Genomic DNA, 19,663 nt, shown 5'->3' on the forward strand with positions numbered 1-19,663 from the left:
CCCAAGAGATTAATTAACCTTTGTGCTTTTAAGTCTTCTGAGCAGTCGAAGTCAGAAAGGATCTGCAGCAGGACCATCTTTCTGGAAATAAGCAGCAGGCTCTTCAGAGCCTTGTTAGATGTACGCTTTGCCTTACTCTGATACAATCTCACTATTCTTTTTGAATTATTCACGTATATAGTTTATAAACTGCAAAAATGGAAGCTTGGAGTAAATGCCAAAGCTGGTTCTAGTTTTCCTTAGTGTTTAGGATGAGGCATGCAGTGCTGCAAGCCTAGAGCAGCCATCTCAGCCACAGAGCCAATTCCGTTCCCGTTGAAATCACTGCAAGTTGTGACTGCACCAGCAGGGCTGCACATCCCCAGATGTAGCCGTTGAGGCAAAGTCATTCTGCTTTAATTTTGCTTGCAGCCTTTTTGTGCAAATAAGGAAGTGCATTCTTGTGCACCTGAGCAGGAGCCTGATGTCTCCTCAGGAAGTGACACTTCTTTATGCACCTCTGAGTACAAAAGCTAAAATCAAATGCTTGTAAATGCCCTTGAATGCTTGTAAATGTTCCCTGAATCCTTGGTAATTAGGACTGCCCATAAAACAAACACCAGCACAGACTATCCAGAGCGGGAAGGGATCACCAAGCCCCGCTCCCGGCTGTACACAGGAGCGCACAAACGTTACGACTGAGAGCGGCGCCCCACTCACGGCGCCGGCCCGCGCTGCCCGCTGGCGGCCGGAAGCGGAAGCGCAGAGCGGCGGCGGCGGCCGATCGTGCGGCGGTGCGGTGCTGCGGGTGAGTGCGGCGCGCTACCTGGAGGCGCCTCCCGCCGCTCCACGCGCTGCCCCCACCGGGATGGTTGCGGGGGAGCCGAGCGCGGGGCTTCCCCCGGTCCGGGAGGCGGGGCGGGGCGGGGCCGGGCCAGGCCCGATTTTGCGGTTTTAGCAATGTACGTACGTGTGCGCTGCTGCCGTAGTACACGCTTGTATGTATTTTGCTGGCAGAAGGTTCGTGGCTTTGGTTACCGGCGAGCTGTGAGCGTGGGTGGATGGAGGGGCGTAGTTTGCACTTCCCGTGTTATGAATGCAGCCTCCTGCACGCACTGCTTGAAGTTATTCTGAGCTTTGCTCTTTCGTGTCAGTGTGGGAATAGGAGAGATGAGTGATGTTGAAGCCGTATCTCACTTGTACCAGCTGTACCTTCTTTTTTTGTATTTGCTTGTATTTTCTCCCTTCTTAAAAGAACTGCCTTATAATGAGCAGACTGACAACAGGTCACGGACACTTTGCATCTCCTCATTAGGGAAAGAATCTGAGTGGAAACTATTAATGAGTGTTTTCTTGTAGCATTTCCATTCTTCCCAAGTCCGCAGCTCTGCTCTCACTGCAGTGTTAATGTACAACGATTTTACATGAAGCGAGATGGTTCCACAGAACACGCTGATGTTAGTTAGCAATTAAACTCGCACCTTGTCTTCTGGGCGAAGTGCTGCATTTAAGATGATTGCACAACATGGCAGTGTGGAACACACGCCTGGTGCATGGTGCTGTAGGGCAGCATGAATGTGAAAGCCCCCAGGCCTTGGTTGCATCGCGCGATGTAAGAATCATGCAGGCAGCTTAACCCAGGTAAAGTGGACCAGCTGTGCACAGCTGGCAACAAAATGTCTGTGCAAATCTTCAGCACAGAAGAGAATGTTAGTATCCTATTCTGGCTTTTGTATAGCCCCTTCCCAAAATGGACACACACTAGCAGTCACCTCAGTGCAAATCCAGGCTGATTTGTCCAACTATTCTGTACCAGGAGGTGTTGGGCCATTGCAGTACCAGTAGGAAAGGCATTCAGACTCAGCAGAGTAGTATCTCAAGTGCTGTTTATCACATTTATAGCCCTATAAAGAAGGCAAATCGTGTGGGTAATCAGACATCCCTTCACCTGCTGGGCACCCTGTGCGGCACAGCATCAAGCAGCTGTCCATGACACATGCAGTGTGCTGTGTAGGCCCATTGTTTTGGTTACTGGAGCTGTTATAGGATTCTCTTACAAGAAAACAACTCACTTGTACTGCCAAACAGAGAAGACGCTCACATGAGAACTTCCTGCTCTGTTAGATAAAGGCAAGGATGAGCAGGTGGCCTAATGACATGTACCAAGTGGGAGCTGCCTGCGTTCTGCTCTGTTCTGCTGAGCATATCCTCCAGCTGTGAGGTGTGTGCAGCATGAAGGCCACGCTGTGTGTGAGGTACAATGCTGCTTGAGCCTGGGCCTACTCAGGCTAACAGTGCTGGGGATCTCCATCTCAAAACACGTGGCTTGAAAAGCTGAGTGAGGGCATCCATGAGTAGGTGCTTATTTGTAGGAGAAAGATGGTAACAGCATTATGGAGAAGGCTGTTTTGGAGCAGTATTCTGTGTGAAGGCTTCTCTTTGAAGATATACATTCCTCCTGCATAGTCAGCCACTTAGTCAGCATTGTGTTCTTCCACTCTTGTTCTTGTCTGTGTGTTTTTAAGTAAATAGCATTCAGGAGTTTGGACACAGCTAAACTTGAGAAGTGACTTCCTCATCTTCTGCTGAAGTCAGCTGGCTGCCTTTGGAGCTCATCCTGAATGTGGTTTGTTTTTAACAGTTCGGCCAGAAAGATAGATTGGGAGGATGTTGGGACACAGTATAAAAGCTTCCTCTTTGATAAAGTCTATGAGCAGATTACTGTCTGCAGCAGCTGTAACGCCAGCAACAGGTAATGGAAGATCCTGCTGGGGCTGTATTGCATTTCACGTGGAAAATGCATGCATATCTGGTGTTAAGCATGACAGAAGCCCAAGCCCAAAGTGACGTTTACCTTGTGCAGTACTTTCATGTTCTCCCTTTAGTAATAGAAGAATGCTACTCTTCTGTGAATGTGTGATAAATCAGTATTACTATTACCTTCTGTGATAGCAATACTAGTTGTTATATTGTCTGTACTTGAAATGCATCCTAGGCAAGTTGAGTTCTTGTTCTCGAATTGCCAGCAGAGTCCACAGGCAGATTTCCACAGTATGGGAACAGGAGACTTTTCAGCTCTTTAAAAGATAGCATTCCTTACCACTTGAGCAAGGAGATGGAAAAGAGCAGGACGACAAAGTCATTTTGGGGTTCAGAATGTACAAATACATAAAGACCTACTGCTTTTTTGCACATGGCTATTTACATCGATATGTCAGAATTACTTAAAAATATGTGTTTATCCCCAACTGCAGCAGTAATTAGAGCTTGGTTCCTCAGTCAGTCAGCAGGGAGTTGGTGAAAGAGAAAGACTGTGCAGAAGTCCTAAGGCTTTGCTTCTTTCTGTATCATCAATGCTTACAGCTGATTTGGAAGGGAGAGATTGTATGTACTTCTCAAGTGGGAGAAAACTCACAGCTGTGCACTTAGAGATAAAAGAATAGGAATGAAGAGAAGGAGAAAGAGCATTTCTTTCTAGTCTCTTTTATAGCTATAAGGTATTGCTATCTGGTTTGTACCACTAGAAGACCTTGCTTCAGCTTTGTTCCAGTGTAATAATTAAAGCATTATCAAAACCTGTGTGATTTTATTTATTCACTTTTGCATAGAAAAGGACATTTTATATAATCTACTGAATTGCTGCAAAAACTCAGTTTGGTCTTTTTCTTCTTGAAGCAAAAATGTCTGCAGGATCTGACTTTGTTGCACTCTACAATGGGCAGAAGATCCCTCTCATAGGACTGGGAACCTGGAAAAGTGAACCTGGCCAAGTAAGTAGAGAACAAACCACACATTAGCATCATGTGCTCTCACCTGCTACTTGCATTTTGTACATCTCTTCTGAATATCCTGGGTCTGAGACCTGGATCCTGTACTTGCAAGGGTTTAGTCATAGGTCCACAGAAGCATGACTGAGATGCATGTGAGAGGCTTTAAGACAACAGCAGCAGCAGTAGCAGATCCCTTAAGACTCATTAAACCAGACCTCAGGCAGTGGTGCTCTGGGAGATGAATCCAGAAATTAGTGCTGTAGTTATAATATGGTGCCTCACTTTGCAATCTTCAGGCTACCAGTCTGACCAGGCATCCCTCTGGCTTGTTGTGACTCAGTTGAAAGGATTATTTTGGGAGGCAAGAGCTCTAGTTGTTGTAATAAGTCTTATTCCTGTGGTCTGTCTGTGTTTAGCAGCAGAACTCAGAACTTGTTTGGGTCACCTTGCCTTTAGGCTGTGATGGCTAACGTGTCATTAGAGGGCCACTCTGTTTCTAAATTCAATGAAATGGCAAATGGCAGACTTGGAAACAATTCTGTGTTTTATGGCAGACTTGGAAACAATTCTGTGTTTTATGGCAGACTGTGTGTTTGCATGCTGTGAACTGTGCCTCCTGTTGTAATACTTTTCCTTGTATGTCTTTTCCTTTCTTTTTAATTTAGTTAAAAGATAAATTCCTGAGGGCAGACCTTGCCTTTCACAGCAGGTATACACAGTGTCCAGCAGGAGTGTCGTCTTCTTTGGAGGATTTCTTAATTGGTATTATTATTTTAATGCCTTTTGGACTTCGTGTAGCACTGCATGTCAGTAAACATGTATCTTGCTTATACTTTCATATTAGCTTTATGATAGTTACAAGATTAAGTCAGGTGAAACCATGCCTGTGACAGATGGAAAGTTCAGAAAGCCTTCTTGAGATGACTCCTTGTGCTATTCTTTCTTGCCAGCTGGAGGAAAAGGTAGGAAACAAGCTATAAAAATTACATTTATTCAGAGTCACCTTCTTATCGTGTTTCCTGCCCAAACAATTGTCAGGACAGTGGTTCTGTTTGGAATGGAAGCTGTAATGATGTGGAACCCCAGGCAGTGTGAGCTGTCCGTCAGCTTGCTAAATGAGGATGAGGATGAATGTTCAGCTCTAGCACATCAGCTGCCAGCTGTATTACATTTATTAATAAGCAGGAATGTAGCGGATGAATTTCTGCAGACCCAAGGTAGTTTAATGTGCATCGTACTAAAACAAATGCCTGAAACTAAACAAACAAAATATCAACATGTTACTTTGTGCACTAACTGTCCTGGGGAAAGTGCAGTCTTACAGCCAAGAAAGATCCTGCTTGTGCATAATATAAGCCTATCTCAGGTAGATTTTGCCATCATAAGCAGCACTGCCAGCAGCTGAACCCAGCAAGGTATCTGCTACTTAGATCTACCTGGGGTCCAACGGAAGTCAGTGGGGGTCACAACTGTGGAACAATTACTGCCTTCAAAGATGTGTTCTTTGAGTGTATTGAAGGCATAATCTCGAAAATGTATAAAATAGCCAGAGTTACAGAAGATGCTGCTATTCCTGTGGAATAAATGAGTTCCTGTTTATCACTCTTGGAAATTGTTTGCATCCTTTTCATTTTTAATGGACATTTATCAGATTCAGATGCACAGCAGCAATTTGGCAGGGTGTCCAAATGATTTATTTCTGAAAGGGCATGATGTAGTACAGGGAGAGTAACTGACTGTGAATTAAAGACCAAGGGCCAAAGACACACACAGGCAGGATAATCATTGTATTCAATGCAGCCAACTCCCAAATACACACTACTTATCAAAATCCCTTTTGTACAGGGGCTTAATTAGGAGCAAGAGTGGAAACAGATTGCTTTTAAATTATTTCAAGTAAATATTTTGCAGGTTGCAGTTATTTTCCTTGCCAAGCTGTTTTTCAGTCTTGACCTTACTCTCTTGATTAATTTCTTTATCATTGCCATTATAATTCCTGATCCTAAGCAATCCTTCAACTTGAAGCCAGATCTCAGCAATCCAGGACAAAGATACCATTGCAGCCCCAGTTTCATAGAAGGTGAGGTCAGAGGGAAAAAGAACTAATGAATCTAATAAAGATTATTTAGAATAACAGGAGATAATTTAGAATAACATTGTTTTTTTGCTTTACATGATCAAATGCTAAGAAGAGAAATTTGTTTTAGATGTTACCATAAGAACATGATGGAGAGCTATTGAGTGGAAGTGAATACAGCACAAAAGCTTCTGAGCAGTAGCATGAATGGGTCCAAAGACAAAAGTCCTTTGAGACTGGAGCATCAGGAATATCAGTGGCACGGACTACTAGCACTGGAGCTGTAGTCCTTTAATGTTTTCTTCTCGCAAGTGGGCCACGCTTTCAGCCTGGAGGATGGAACAGCCTCATGTGCTGTGACAGAGGCTGGCTCTGTTGGGACAGGAAATGTGGGGCTGAGGGGGGCTGTATTTCTCTGTGAAAGTTCAGGAAAGCCAGAAGAGGAAATGCGTACCTCAGAAAACCAGTCAGGCTGGGTGTCTTGTGACAGCACTGCAGCTGTGGAGGAGACTGCTTAGGTCCTGAAAACCTTGCCAGAGTATCTAGAGAATCCTATCCTGCACATGGGAGCACAAATTCACTACTATTGGGATATATTAAGGGAAGAACTTGAATTAAATATCCGAAGTGTAGGAGGCATAACTCACTGCTTTAGGGAACGTTAACTGCAAGCTACCACTCATATGGTGGTCTGAGTTCCTTCCTTTACACCAAACTGTTTGGTCACACTGCATCTGAATATCACGTGGCCTGATGATCTGTTTTTACTTAAGCTGTCTGACTCAACCAATGGAATAAAAATTAATTCAGTAATTGCTCCTTCCACAGGCTGCACTAAAGGAAAGCTGAAAGGATCCTCTGGTTGTTACTACCATACAACACAAAATATCCTGAGGCATTTGAATCTCTAACTAATGCTGAGTCTTCCCCACCCCAGGAAACGCATGTACCTGCATGTCAAGAATACAAAAACTTTCTCTTGAAACAAAAGACTCTTCTTACACTCACATCCTTCTATTAGAGTTAACTGCCTCAGAGAAGTTCTTATTTGTACATCTTGCTCTTGATATTTGCCTTTTGCATGGAACGGGACCTCTCAGTTCAGATGGGAATGTCTGAGTAAGCTGAGAATAGTTTACACAAGTGAAAATTGTGCCCAGATCCAAACCATAGTTATGTGAGTGGTTCTAGTTTTTCAATGCTAGAAATAGATGAAAACGCTGATACTGAAATATGGCCTCTGCTTTTATAACTTTCCAGAGGCATTTGGAGTGCCTTGCCTCTGGTTTTCTGCAAGTGGTGCCATAAAGTTTTATGGCAAATTTTGTTCCTGCTCGGATTTATAAAATAAAAAACAATACATGATAGAGGAAATGAGAGATTAGTTCAGAAAAACCCATGCTGGTTTCCCTTTCCTTTCTGCTATGCTTTTAAAAATAAAAAGGGGGGTGGGCACACCCCAAATTAAACAGAGCGTGCTTCTTTCCCTTGACTTCTGCCCTTATGGAGGGGGGAATATTCAGTTTTAAAAGCCTTTAGCCTGTCCCAAGTGATTTCAGAGTTCTTGTGACCTTGACTTCCCAGTAACCTTCTGAGAAATGTCTTGTCAAAGTGAAAGAAGGACTGTAAATACCATCCTGCTAGAGAAAGGAAGAGCTGATTTCACTGTAGTAGAAGTGCTTTGTCATTCTGGCTAAGGGCAACCAGTCCGAGTCCCACTTTTCCTCTCAAAATGCCAAAGAATGTAGTCAGAATATCCTGTGTCTTCTTTTACTGCAGTTCTTAACAGGAAAAGCAAATGAAATTCACCAGCAGAAGAGAGATCTCTTTCACATTTCATTCCCCCCTTTTTACTAGTGTCTGAAAGCAAGAGTCTGTACTCGATTTTGATCACTTTGTTAGCTTTAAAATTGAAAATGCCGGTACTTGAGCTGAAAGAAAGCAATCAGGCTCTAGCCCTTGTTGACATGTTTTTAATATCTCTAACTAGATTAGTGCCCTATTGCATCAAGCCTCAGACAAAGAGCAACTTAATCTCCATCAGTCCCACGAGACAGGTCTGGGAAGAGCAGTATATAGAAATCCTTGTACAGGGGTGTGCTCTGACTGTAGCACTTACGAGGTGAACAGAGGATATGTGCATACCGACCACTGGAAGTTAAATAGAATGGATTTTACTTAATGCTCTGTCTGTTTAAAGTGAGATGGTATCAATAGAGTAATTTCTTCATGTTTAGACAATCAGATATTTAAAATTTTCATTGAAAACCTCTACTCAAAAGCCACTTAAGCATCCTGGAAGAGATGCCGTTCTGTGTTTCCCTCTTTGCTTTCTAGCCTTGCTCTGTATCTAATGCCAGCATGTGATTTTATACTTTGTATTTGTGCCTCATTAAAGCTTTCAACAGCAGAAACACATGCAAAGTGTGGTGCCTGGGTTCCAGCCATTCTGGCTGTTGGCAGCACTTTCTTTGTCAGAAGTGTGTAAACCAAAATGTGAAATCGAGCACCAGCAGGAGATTCCTACAGGCCATGGGTTAATAACCACCAGTATAGTGACTGCTGTTGCACAATCAGTGAGAACGAGACACAGAAGAAAAATGTGCCATAAAGTGGCCTTATCTTAGAAAGTAAATATTTGAACCAAACCTGAGCTCTGGAAATGACGAAATTAGAAATCTGGCTTTCCTTTTACTAGGGGAGAGCTTGTGCCTTTCAAGCTTGGCTAACACTGATTGATTGGCTGTTCAGTTCCACTAAGACTGTCTTGATAAATATTTATTTGAAAATTGTTTCTTTCAGCTCCTCTGATATTTAACAGAAGTGTGGCAGCTATAGCTAAGATTGAATTTCCATTCTGTGCAGTAAGTTCTTCCATGCTTGCCCTGCATGCATGGTCCGTTTTCACCTTACTCTTGGAGTGCCTGCTAGCACCTGGCTCTTTGCTCACAAAGGCTGTGCCATAGGGCACTCTTACCTATTCTGCTTGGATCTCATGAGCTTCTGTAGCTCTGTACTTTGGCACTGTTCCTCAGTAAGTCCTCAGCAATTTGTTTCAGTTGTGTTCCTTTCCACTGGTTGCATTTGGTAATCTGTTTGTGATTACAGGTGAAAGAAGCAGTGAAATATGCCCTAAGCGTGGGTTATCGCCACATTGATTGTGCAGCAGCCTACAGCAATGAAGCAGAGATTGGTGATGCTTTCCAGGAATGCCTTGGGCCCAACAAGGTAAAAACACAAGAACCCTATGACTGTATGTTGTATCAGAATTTACAGATGTGATCTGAAAGAGCAGACTGTGAAGTTAATGTCTGTGGCTTTTTCTTCTGGACCCAGCTGTTTGTTATTAACCAGGGCAGGCATGAAAGAGGGCTTTCTCTACTCTGGAGTCATTCTGGCTGTCAGGAGGAGGAATGATCGCCTGGAATACTTGCAAGGAAGCTTAGAGAAAATTTGAATTCCCAGATAAACACCTCCCCATCCAATAGCCTAATTCACGTGTTCAAAAAAGAAAGGATGCCAGAATCAATAGTTATAATAGAAAATAGGTGAGAATTTACTCTACTTTGCCAGTTCAGAGTGTTGTGCAGTGCTGGGTAGTTGCAGCAAATTCAGTGACTGTTGATTTTTTTAAATAGTGACTGCGTTTGAAGGTTTGGTAACTGTGACTCTAGGGCCTGCACTGAGCTTCATGGCCGTAATGGAATGTAACTGACATTCCTGTGAATTATCTCGAGTGAAATCTTCAAGTCATCCTTTTGCTCTTGTTTGCCCGAGGGACCAGAAGAATTATGCACATGGCCTCAGAGCCCCTGGAATGAAATTCTTGTGTTTCTTTTTCTCTGGTCCTCTGCCCATTGCTGTGGGGCAATCTCTTTGTTAGGTGCTTAGCTGCAGAAAGGCTGCTTTCAGCTTGCCCCAGGGATTCCTTTGCACCCTTTGGATACTGGCAACTAACATGGAGAAGCATAGGACTATTTTTACTTAGTTTGTATTAGCTAACTAAAGAATTTTTAGAACGTTGTGCTTGTTGAGCACAACAGCTGATATGTGATCCACAAGTAACTGAATGGATGGAGGAGAGAAATGAAGGAATTAATCATTCCTATATACTGTTGACTTGAGTGTAATTTGGTCGATAAGAGATGCCTTCTGATGACTTCAGTGTGTCAAACATGATCTCCATTCCACATTTTATACTTCCTAAATACCTAAATTTCTATTTGATTCAATTTCTAAGTCTTATCCTTCTGATAAGTGACATTCAGTTCTTGGTGCATTCCTCCCAGAACTTAGACATTCAAGTGCAGAGGTTTGGGGAAACTGCTTATTTTCCCACGTCCTTTGAGAAACATTCTTAGTTTATAACGTGCTGAACGTAGCCCAAGTGAGCTGGTTGTGCCTTGACTGTGAATTGTTTAACAGAAATTGCAAAACGTACACACGAATAAACCAAGTAGTCTTTCATTTATGCTGAGTAGTGGCTTTAACTCTTGAATTTGTTTGGGAAGTGTGGAGGGGTTGTTTTGTTGTGTCAGAACTTCTAGGGAATTGCTAAGCATTTGATGTATTTGGGGATCAGCTCACTTATGTGTCTATTTCTCTTTTCTCCATCTAGCGCGTTTCTGAAAGGTTTAATTTGTAGGTTCCACGTGTTAACTTATTTAAACTTCTAAAGATATTTGGGGAATTGCTGCTGTTCTTTCTCAGTCCTTTCTGGTAAATTGTGCTCTCCTCCCTTTCTTAAAGGTTATTAAAAGGGAGGACCTGTTTGTAACATCAAAGCTGTGGAATACCAAGCACCACCCAGAAGATGTTGAGCCAGCACTAAGAAAAACACTTGCAGATTTGAAACTGGATTACCTGGATCTGTACCTCATGCACTGGCCCCATGCCTTTGAGTAAGTTCAGCCTGGAAAGGGTGCAGGATGCAGAAGGCCCAGTTTTACATAAGTGGTTGGTGTTCTGTCCTAAGCTTGGAGCTTCTTTTTGAGCTGTGTCTTCCTTCCAGTGTAAGCTGCCTGCAGGATGTTTTGTGGGTGGTTTATATTGCAGCCCAACAGACTGATACTCTCTACCTGAAACCAGTACATTCATTCATATTTGATACATTCATTCACAGAAACTATTGCTCCTATTTAATTATTCTTCTTTGAGTTGGCTGGGAATTTGTTGTTCTTATCTTTGAAATGAAAATGAGGTACTTTGTAAAGAAGGCAGCACTTTTCACTGATAGTTATTAACTGTACTGGAACTGAGCACATGCAGTGTCATGGTGGAGTCTGTATGAGAAGGAAATGAAAATGGCCTCTTATGACACTTGAAGTGCAGTCATTCTAAGATTTGAAGAAATAGGGGAAATTAAATGCTAGTTCTGTGTATCCTGCAATCCTGCCAGAAGCAGTGATCATTGCTTTGTTTTCTTGTAGCCATGGATACTGTTTTTTTTTTCCTTTTTTTCCCCTGTTTCAACATTTAGTAAAAAGAAGAGAAAAAAAAATCCTGCCCAGCTGTTTGCATGGACACTTCACTTACCAGAAGAAACCCTGTCAGACTCAGAAGGCTTCAGCCTATTTTACAATCTTATAACATTTTTCCCCTTCCAGTCATGTGAACTGATTTTTTCCAAGCATACAACATTCATGAAAGACGCTCCAGTTCTAAATGTGTCCCTCATCACAACAGAATGAGGAAGTGTTTTCAAGCAGGGCTGGTCTGGAGGAAGAACTGCTGTTAAAAATTCCCCCTATTTTGAAATAGGTTTGTTTTACAGTTGTTTGGACAAAAACATTTAAACATTGCTTTGATAATAATGTGGAACACAAATAATAATGTCTATGCAGGTATTATTATTTAAACTGCCGCTGTCGTGGCAAATGTTGGCAAAACTAATGTTCAGATCTTCACCCTTTCTCATTGATAAAAGTTCACTCTCGGTTTTCCACTAGCTTTGCTTCTACTGCTTTAGTGCCTGATTACCTACAATGCCTACTGAGCTGGGAATGTTGCAGAAGATATGTTATTTAAGTGGAAATTAATATGGACTTCCAGATGAGAATCACAGTACCCTAGGCCTCTTGTATCTCTCACTTAATACATTTTCTACTCTTGACATATGAGGCTGCTTTTCAAGGTTGAGAGCTCATATGATTATCAGATGGATAGATGTACAAACAAAAATGATGTGCACAAGAACGGGTCCCCAAGTGCTGTTGCACCACATTCACTGCTTAGCTAGAGCAACGTAAGACAGTCTCCAAGATCTGGGCTAGCAGTGTTCTGCAGTGGCCATGAGGCAGCACTGGCACCTCTCCGAGCATGAGCTGCTCAGAGACCTCACAGCCCTTAGGTATTGTGCTGGTGGCACCTGACATAACCAGCTCCTTCCTATGTGTGGCTTTGGGTGCTTAGTTGGTTTGTCTTTTATTTTATTAAGTGAGTTGGTATGACTAACTGGAAACACACCCATCCTACAGGCAACATGTACATGTTTAGACTTCTCTGAAAACCAGAGCTTGCACCAGTGCTGACACTGCTGCAGAATCCAAACAGAGTGGGAATACCAGACTACTTTGCACTCAGTCTCTGTTACATAGCTCTTAAACCAAGATCCCTTTGGTAACAGCTCCAAACAGACTCCAATCGGTCCTTCCTCAAAAACAGACTGAACAACCAAGCTACTTTCTGGGTTGCAGCTCTAATCAACTGCACTGCGATCAAAGGGCTGTTGTTACATATGCAGTGGCTGAATTTTTTTGTGTAGTCACTACAGGCAAGCAGTGTGCTATAGGTAAGAGGTTTCAAGTACTATATCACAAGTTTACATAGGAAAAACTGTGTAAAATAATTTCTCGTAGGCTGAGTCTTCATCATGGAATTTAGAAGAGAAATTTGCTCAGTTTGTACTCCAGCTTCCAAACCATGCATAAGCTTAGGTTTTACATTTTAACCATGCAAAGTACTTAAGAGTACTTTGAATAAAGTTTCTTTAAGTGAAGATCTAATATAATAGAAATCACGTGCTTTGTGTATTTACACCTTGCCTTTCATGCTGCAGACGAGGGGACAATCTCTTCCCAAAGAATCCTGATGGCACGATGCGTTATGACTACACTGACTACAAGGATACCTGGAAGGCTATGGAGAAGCTGGTAGAAAAAGGTCTTGCAAAAGCCATTGGGCTGTCAAACTTCAATAGTCGTCAGATCGATGATGTATTAAGCGTGGCTACTGTCAAACCAGCTGTGCTCCAGGTAAGATGAATAAAGGAGATGAGGAGGAGGTATGCCTTCCTGGTTTTCCATGGGAGTGAAGAAAACCAACGCTGCCTGTTTAGCACAAGGAGTGCAGCTTCTGATGTACAGGGAGAAGTATATCCATGCATGCAGGAGTAGACACACAGAAGGTCCTTCCAGACAGGTGAATTAAATGGGGAAAAAGGCCTGTATCCATGTTCGTGGCCATTACATCTATTTAGTGGACAACTCTTCTACAGAAGATTTTGTTTCTTCCTGTGAGGATCAATTTAGTCTACAGGAAAAAAAAAAAAAAAGAAAAAAGATTGAGGGACTAACTTAAATCCCTCTTATAGAGCTCCCTTGCTTGTTGGATGATCTGTTGGATACACGGAGATAAATCCAGCATTCTAAGGTTAAGCAATCTCTTTTCCTTTTACTATAATCTTAGGCTACCATGCCATTTTTCATCTTCCTTGTTATGAGTTATAGCCTCATAAGGTTTTCCAGAACCTGCAATGACCTCTTGTGATGTGTTTGATTCTGCTGAGCTTTTCATCACTGTTTATTTAGAACTCTGTATTGATAATTTTTCTTTGGCCATTCTTTGTCGGTCATTTTAATAGGTAGAATGTCATCCTTACCTAGCCCAGAATGAGCTGATAGCTCACTGCCAGAAACGAGGGCTGGTTGTTACTGCCTACAGTCCCCTGGGTTCTCCTGATCGCATGTGGAAACACCCAGATGAGCCTGTGCTTCTAGAGGAACCTGGGATCAAAAAACTGGCAGAAAAATACAAGAAGTCACCTGCACAGATCATCCTCAGGTACAGAACATCTGAGAGAGGGTGACATTTGGGAATTGGCCTTAAATAAAGCTCGAAGGCATCTACTTCAGGATATGTGTTTTTTCCCCTGTAAAGTGGGGAGTTAGAATCAGAAAGTGCCAAAAGCCCAAAAGCAAACCCAATTGCTGCTTGTTTTAGATTTGCATATGGCCAGTTGCTTGAACCTTACAGCCTCTGCTCCTGCATTCAAAAGAGCTCTAAGGAAGAGAGATTGTGGAAGGGACTTACCTTTCTTCACAGTGAAGAACTGTTTGCTGCTTCGTGCTTGGGTAACAGAAACTGTACTGAGAAACAACGTGGTTGAGTGATATCCAGAATGTGATTAGCACTTTGCGAAGTAGCACTGGGTTTCTATCCTCATTCTTTTGTTTGGCTTTATATCTAGCACAATCTTGGGCAGCAGTAAGTTACCCTGCCAGCCGAACACGCTGAAGGCTTTGTTCTCAAGTCACCAGAAAATCACTTGGGGGTTTTTTGTGTTTTACTGTTTTTTTGGGGTCATGCTAGAATTGATGTAAAACTGTTACGTGCATTTTTCTATTTCTTGGGTTTGTGGCTCGACACCTGAAAACTGTTTGCTTCGTCAAAGGAATGGACATCTTCCTTTCATCAGTTAGTCTGGTGGTCGCTCTTTTGCTACATCCTAATACAATACAGTGCTATGTTGGTCTTCTTTGGGGTATTTTGTTTGCAGAAACCATAAGTGGCATCTCTGCTGCCACTGATAATTGTTGAACCAAAATAAACATCAGAATTGTTGGGCAGCATGCATAGAAAATGCATAGAAAATCGCTCTTCCCTCACAGATGGCAAGCGCAGCGTAAAGTGGTGACTGTTCCCAAAAGTGTGACTCCTGCTCGCATTCTGCAGAATCTCCAGGTAAGCTCAGATGGAGATGAGGAGTTTCAGCAATGTCCTTTCATGTGAGTAACATATTGTCCTGCTACAAGAGTCTGAGGCACGTGCTTCATACCAGTCAAAGTATGCGTGTGCATAGGGAAGTTAAAGATGTCAGGAAAGCAAAGAGGTTTCAAGCAACACTGTGTATTTGTGTACAGAAACTATTTGAACATTGACTTGCAGTAATTCGGTGGGTCTCTGAATCACCTCCTGTGATTTTTTTTCATCCCTTAATCAGACAGACTGGCAGGTTGCACGCTTGTTTTTAAGGAAGGATTTGTTTCTGCAGCTGTTACTCCCATTAAACCAAAGTCTGGGATGCAGTATGCTGCTAGAGAGTGCAAAAATCTCCAGAGAACACTGCAGTTAGTCAAGGTTTAGATCTGTGTGGGAACAGAACGCTGGTTCAAGAGAGAGCATTCGGAAGACCAGTCCCACTGTTCATTTTTGTGGAAGAGGGCTATGCAGTATTAGTGATGGTTTAGAACTAGCAAGGATATGAACACTTCCATTTTTAAGCTTTTGTTTCAGTGTTTCTGGTAAAATTTATTTACTTGCAACTTTATATTTATAAATTGAACACAAAGTAATGCTGGTAGAAGCCAGGGTTTTTACAGGTGCATAACTTCCATTGTTCAGAGCTGTGTGTAAATTCCTTCTGCTTGAGGCCAGGACTTTTACCAAAGTCAAAGATTCTTAAGATGTTTGAAATGTAACAACTGGCAGTACTTTTCCTTGGCTTTTAACACTAGGATCTTGCAATTCTAATATGGCCCATAGGTTTTATTTTTTGAAAATAAAAAAGAAATATTATGCAACTGCAGCTTAATTAATTGTGTGTCTGTTGCTCCTGGTTTTTAACTGTCACCTGAAATTAAATGCTGAAATAGTTCAATGTTTAGGGGCACTGCTGCTGATACGTTCTGTCCTGGATTGCTGAGGAGTGCAATTTCACTCTGCAGAAATTCCTGACCCAGGGGGATGTTTGTGGCTTCTAAAGGAAACAAAACCAAGAGGCACAATTCAACAGAATTCAATATGAAAAGTTATGGTTACTAAACTAAGCCTCTTGCTTTTGTTCTTAGGTATTTGATTTCAGTCTCACAGAAGAGGAGGTGAGCCACATTGGAAACCTGAATAAAAACTGGCGTTACATTGTGCCAATGATTACGGTAAATCCTCACTTCTCTGATAGTTTTGATTATGTGCATGTGGCCACAAGGTGGGTTTTCTGTATCCTGTCAGAACTACGTATGAGTTAGAGCACTACCTCTTTTTAGGGTATCTAAGCTGAAATAATTTTTCAAAAGAAAAGCTTATGAGAGGCCATGCTTTTAACTGTAGGGCTACTTGTGTGTGTGTGTCTGTGTGTGTGTGTAAATATAAATTCCCACATCCCTGCAATCAAAATTCTCTTTGCGTATGGGTTGGAAGTTTGTATCAAACCGACAGCTTAACTTCTTGTGGGTGAATTTGGTAGTGGCAAACACACCTGCTGCTGACAGGATGTTTTCCTGCTCGTGCTGCAAACAAAGTTGTTTTTTGGTAACAAAGCTGCAAAATGCATTTGGAACGTAGCCTGGCTCGGACTATCCAGGGACAATGCATGTGGTTTTGTTAGCTGGGAGATGTGATCAGATCAATGACACACAGAGAAGAGATGAAATACAGTTCAAAGCGCTAGCCCATCCAGCTAGATAAAGGTGTGAGTATGATGCAGCTGGGCTTCAAAGATATTGCCATACTGACAGATGATAAGACAGGAAGAAGTGAGATGAGGAGAAGTAAAATGTTACGCTAGCTGTAAGATCTCAAGCGGAACCTTTTGTCTCCAGCCCATCCCTTCCAGGCGTATCAGAAAGAATTTTCATCATCTGTGAATTAAAATGCCTGTCTAACCTTTCATGCCTATCTCCTTTACGAATCTAATTTATAGTGTCTGGATTTCAGTGTGATGTGGCAGTGTCATAACTGATGAGATGGTTTTCCCTTGCTTTACCTCGCTGGTACATAACCACAGAGTCTCATAGTTGTGCCATTCCTCTTCGCCTTGTTGTTTTGCTCTATGTCTGATGTGAATCTATTATATTGCATGTAGGCAGTTTAAAACGTTTTACATTTTAACAGATCATTACCAGGATAGAGGTTGGAAGTTGTTTAGCCATACCTGGTATCAGCCTGACATCCAAACTTCTGGAAACACAGGCTAAGAAATATACATAAGCAAAATTGAATGACTAGCAAGCCAGGACAGGAGGAGAGGGGTGCTGTGCACATAATCTGTCCTTTTCTGATAGCTGCTGTTGATCTACAGTGTCTTCGCTGCTGATTTACTTCCCTTTGTCCTTCAGATTTCTGGGGTAGTCTGGAAACAGCTGTATACAACGTTGCTTCTGGCAGCTGCTGTTTTGACATGCTGCTAACAAATATAGATACCTGAAGAGCTGATCAGAGTCGGGAAAATATGCATGGGAAAGTAACTGGGGCAGGAGGAGGTGGGAGAGATAAGGAACGTGAATTCTAGGAACTTGCAGTTGTTGGCTCTCAGAAGCATATGAGAAAACATGAAGATAGTTTTGTCCATAGTTTTAAGCATTGCCTTCAGCTGACAGTTTCATTTCATCTTAATTTTATTTTAAACTGAGCACCAGCCAAATATTAAACCGTAGCATTCTGGTTTTGTGCTCTCGAGTGCCCCCAAGTGACTATTTTTACACTCCCCTGGTTCTTGTCAGCTAGGGATTCCAGTCACTTTGAAATGTGGGATTTAATCTGAAAGCTAATAGGGGGACTTGCTAGAAGATACTTGATTTGAAAGTACCTGTGATTGCCTCTGCCCCCGTAACATTTTGAGTGATATCTAACTTCACAGTAGTATAAAAAATCACATGTATAAAAATCAATCATGTGTCTAACATGACTTTTACTCAGCCATTATGTGCTTAGTATAAGTTTTAGCTGAATGATACTACTCACCTGTGGAGATGCATCTCCTTGCTGATGCTGCACATAAATTTCCTCAAACATCACAGATTAGGTGCAAGGTCTTACCCCAGCTCCTAGTAAACTGGGATTTTGCAGTGGACTTAATACACCTAGGAATGCAATTTGTGTGTGTGAGTGCTCAGCATTGGGACATAGAACCTGAGACTTCTGTGTGACTACATCTGCATTGGGCCACCCAAAGTCTTTGTTTCATTATCAACAAATGTTAGTTTCAGCATTCCCATTTTACAGCTGGAAAAACTGGTTAGTCATGAAAATGTTCTTACAGTAGGTGTGTTATTAAAAAGTGCTAGGAAAGAATTCAGTGACACTGGTGTTTCAGTGTATAATCCATGTGTTAAATTGGCAGTCCATCAACTCTGTCGTGAAAAGATGGGCAAAAGTGCTGACTTCTGCAAAGTGCTGCGAAGCATGAACACTGCAGCATTTATTCAGTAATGGCTACAAGGCAAAATGCTTAACTACTCTTAATTTGCTTCTTCAATCCTAAGAAGCTGGAAGAGAGACTCTTCCTTTAGGCTACAAAAAATATTTCTTTCTAGAAGTGCTTAGAGGACTTAGGAGTAAAGGGAACAACTCTTGATTAAGCTCAAGAAGATCTCCCAGATATTTGACATATGAAGATTTACCAGTTGAAACCATTCGAATTTGAAAGAGAGAAAGAATGGATCTTTATCTTTCTGACATGTGTCTGTCTGCTTACTTCACAGGTGAATGGAAAGCCAGTACCAAGAGATGCCGGACACCCCCATTATCCCTTCAATGATCCCTATTAACTACAAGAAAATAAGGTGTTAGAATAACATGCTCCTCTATATACTTTTCCTACACAGTAATTAGTGCCATAATTTGTCAAAAAAAACCCACCCAGCCCCATCTATACAAAACCTTCCTTCCTGAGTAGGTTTTCTTACGATGTACCGCTTTTGATTAACCTTCTTTCTGGAGATCCTGTAGCTTCCATGTCAGAGTTTGCGGATTTATTACAATGACTGCAAGCTTGCCCTGGGGAGCATCAAATCTTTTGGCATTAGATAAAGAATGGAAGAGTCTAAATTGAGTTCCAAACATCGTTATCAGGCAAGGGCAATACTTTGGGTCTGCTGAACGGTTTTGAAATCTTTATTACCATAAGTGGGGGAAAATAAGAAAGAGCATTTTCAGACTAAACAACTGCTCAGCTGTCAGCTTCAGTATCTTCATTAATACTTTATACAAGGAATACGGTGAAATGTGCTGCAGTTGCACTTTGTCCATAAAACTTTGGTTAAAACCCAAGTTGCCAGCCATGCTGTGTGCTTTTTATCCTCTTTGGAATACTTGTGGAATTTAAAACTCTCTCCTTTTTTCTTTCTAATTTGTCTGTTGAGTTGAGGAGAATAAACGCGTGCCCTTGGAGCAGGCCTTCAGGGCAAGCATCTCCATTGCTTGCAGCATGGATAGCTCCTAGCTCTCAGACCTTCCTCTCCCAATAGCCTCAGCACTGTTAAGCCTTACAGAAATCCATCCTACCTTTCCCATGAAGTTGTCCTGTGTCTCTTTACCAAAGATGTGCAGTCTGAGTTCTGGAGGTGGGGGCTCGTTCCTGCCTGTACGGTTATAAACAATGAAATAAACTCAGAGCACCCCTTCATGTCAGTGTGTCTGACGTCTGCCTGGGCTGCCTTAATAGGGCTCTTACCTGTGCCGCTGCTTTCCTGCCTGCTGTTTTGCTGTGTTGGTGATTTTCTGAGCGCTGCTCAGTGCCGAGCAGGGCTGGAAGGCTTCACCGAGAGTGTTTTGTTCCGTTTCAGCCCTTCACGACCAGCCTTGCCATCGGAGTACGAACAACCTGAGCTCTGAGAACACG

At 42.3% G+C, this 19,663-nt stretch overlaps 1 protein-coding gene across 2 annotated transcripts; it reads left to right on the forward strand.

Annotated features, from left to right (window-relative positions):
* Positions 1–635: 635 nt before the first annotated feature.
* On the forward strand, positions 636–19,447 carry AKR1A1 (aldo-keto reductase family 1 member A1). Of its 2 annotated transcripts, none has more exons than XM_085232050.1 (9): positions 636–787; positions 3,655–3,749; positions 8,935–9,054; positions 10,576–10,727; positions 12,884–13,079; positions 13,688–13,887; positions 14,715–14,787; positions 15,894–15,980; positions 18,525–19,447. In XM_085232050.1, exons 2-9 carry the CDS (start codon positions 3,660–3,662, stop codon positions 18,588–18,590), a joined length of 984 nt encoding a protein of 327 aa, XP_085088176.1. In that variant the 5' UTR covers positions 636–787; positions 3,655–3,659; the 3' UTR covers positions 18,591–19,447. The 2 variants fall into 2 exon arrangements, with proteins under 2 accessions (XP_085088176.1, XP_003208849.2); XM_003208801.3 differs by lacking the exon at positions 636–787 and adding an exon at positions 2,626–2,731.
* The last annotated feature ends 216 nt before the right edge of the window (positions 19,448–19,663 follow it).

Source organism: Meleagris gallopavo, chromosome 10 (genome assembly GCF_905368555.1).
Source record: "Meleagris gallopavo chromosome 10, MGAL_WU_HG_1.1, whole genome shotgun sequence".
Taxonomy (NCBI): Eukaryota; Metazoa; Chordata; class Aves; order Galliformes; family Phasianidae; genus Meleagris; species Meleagris gallopavo.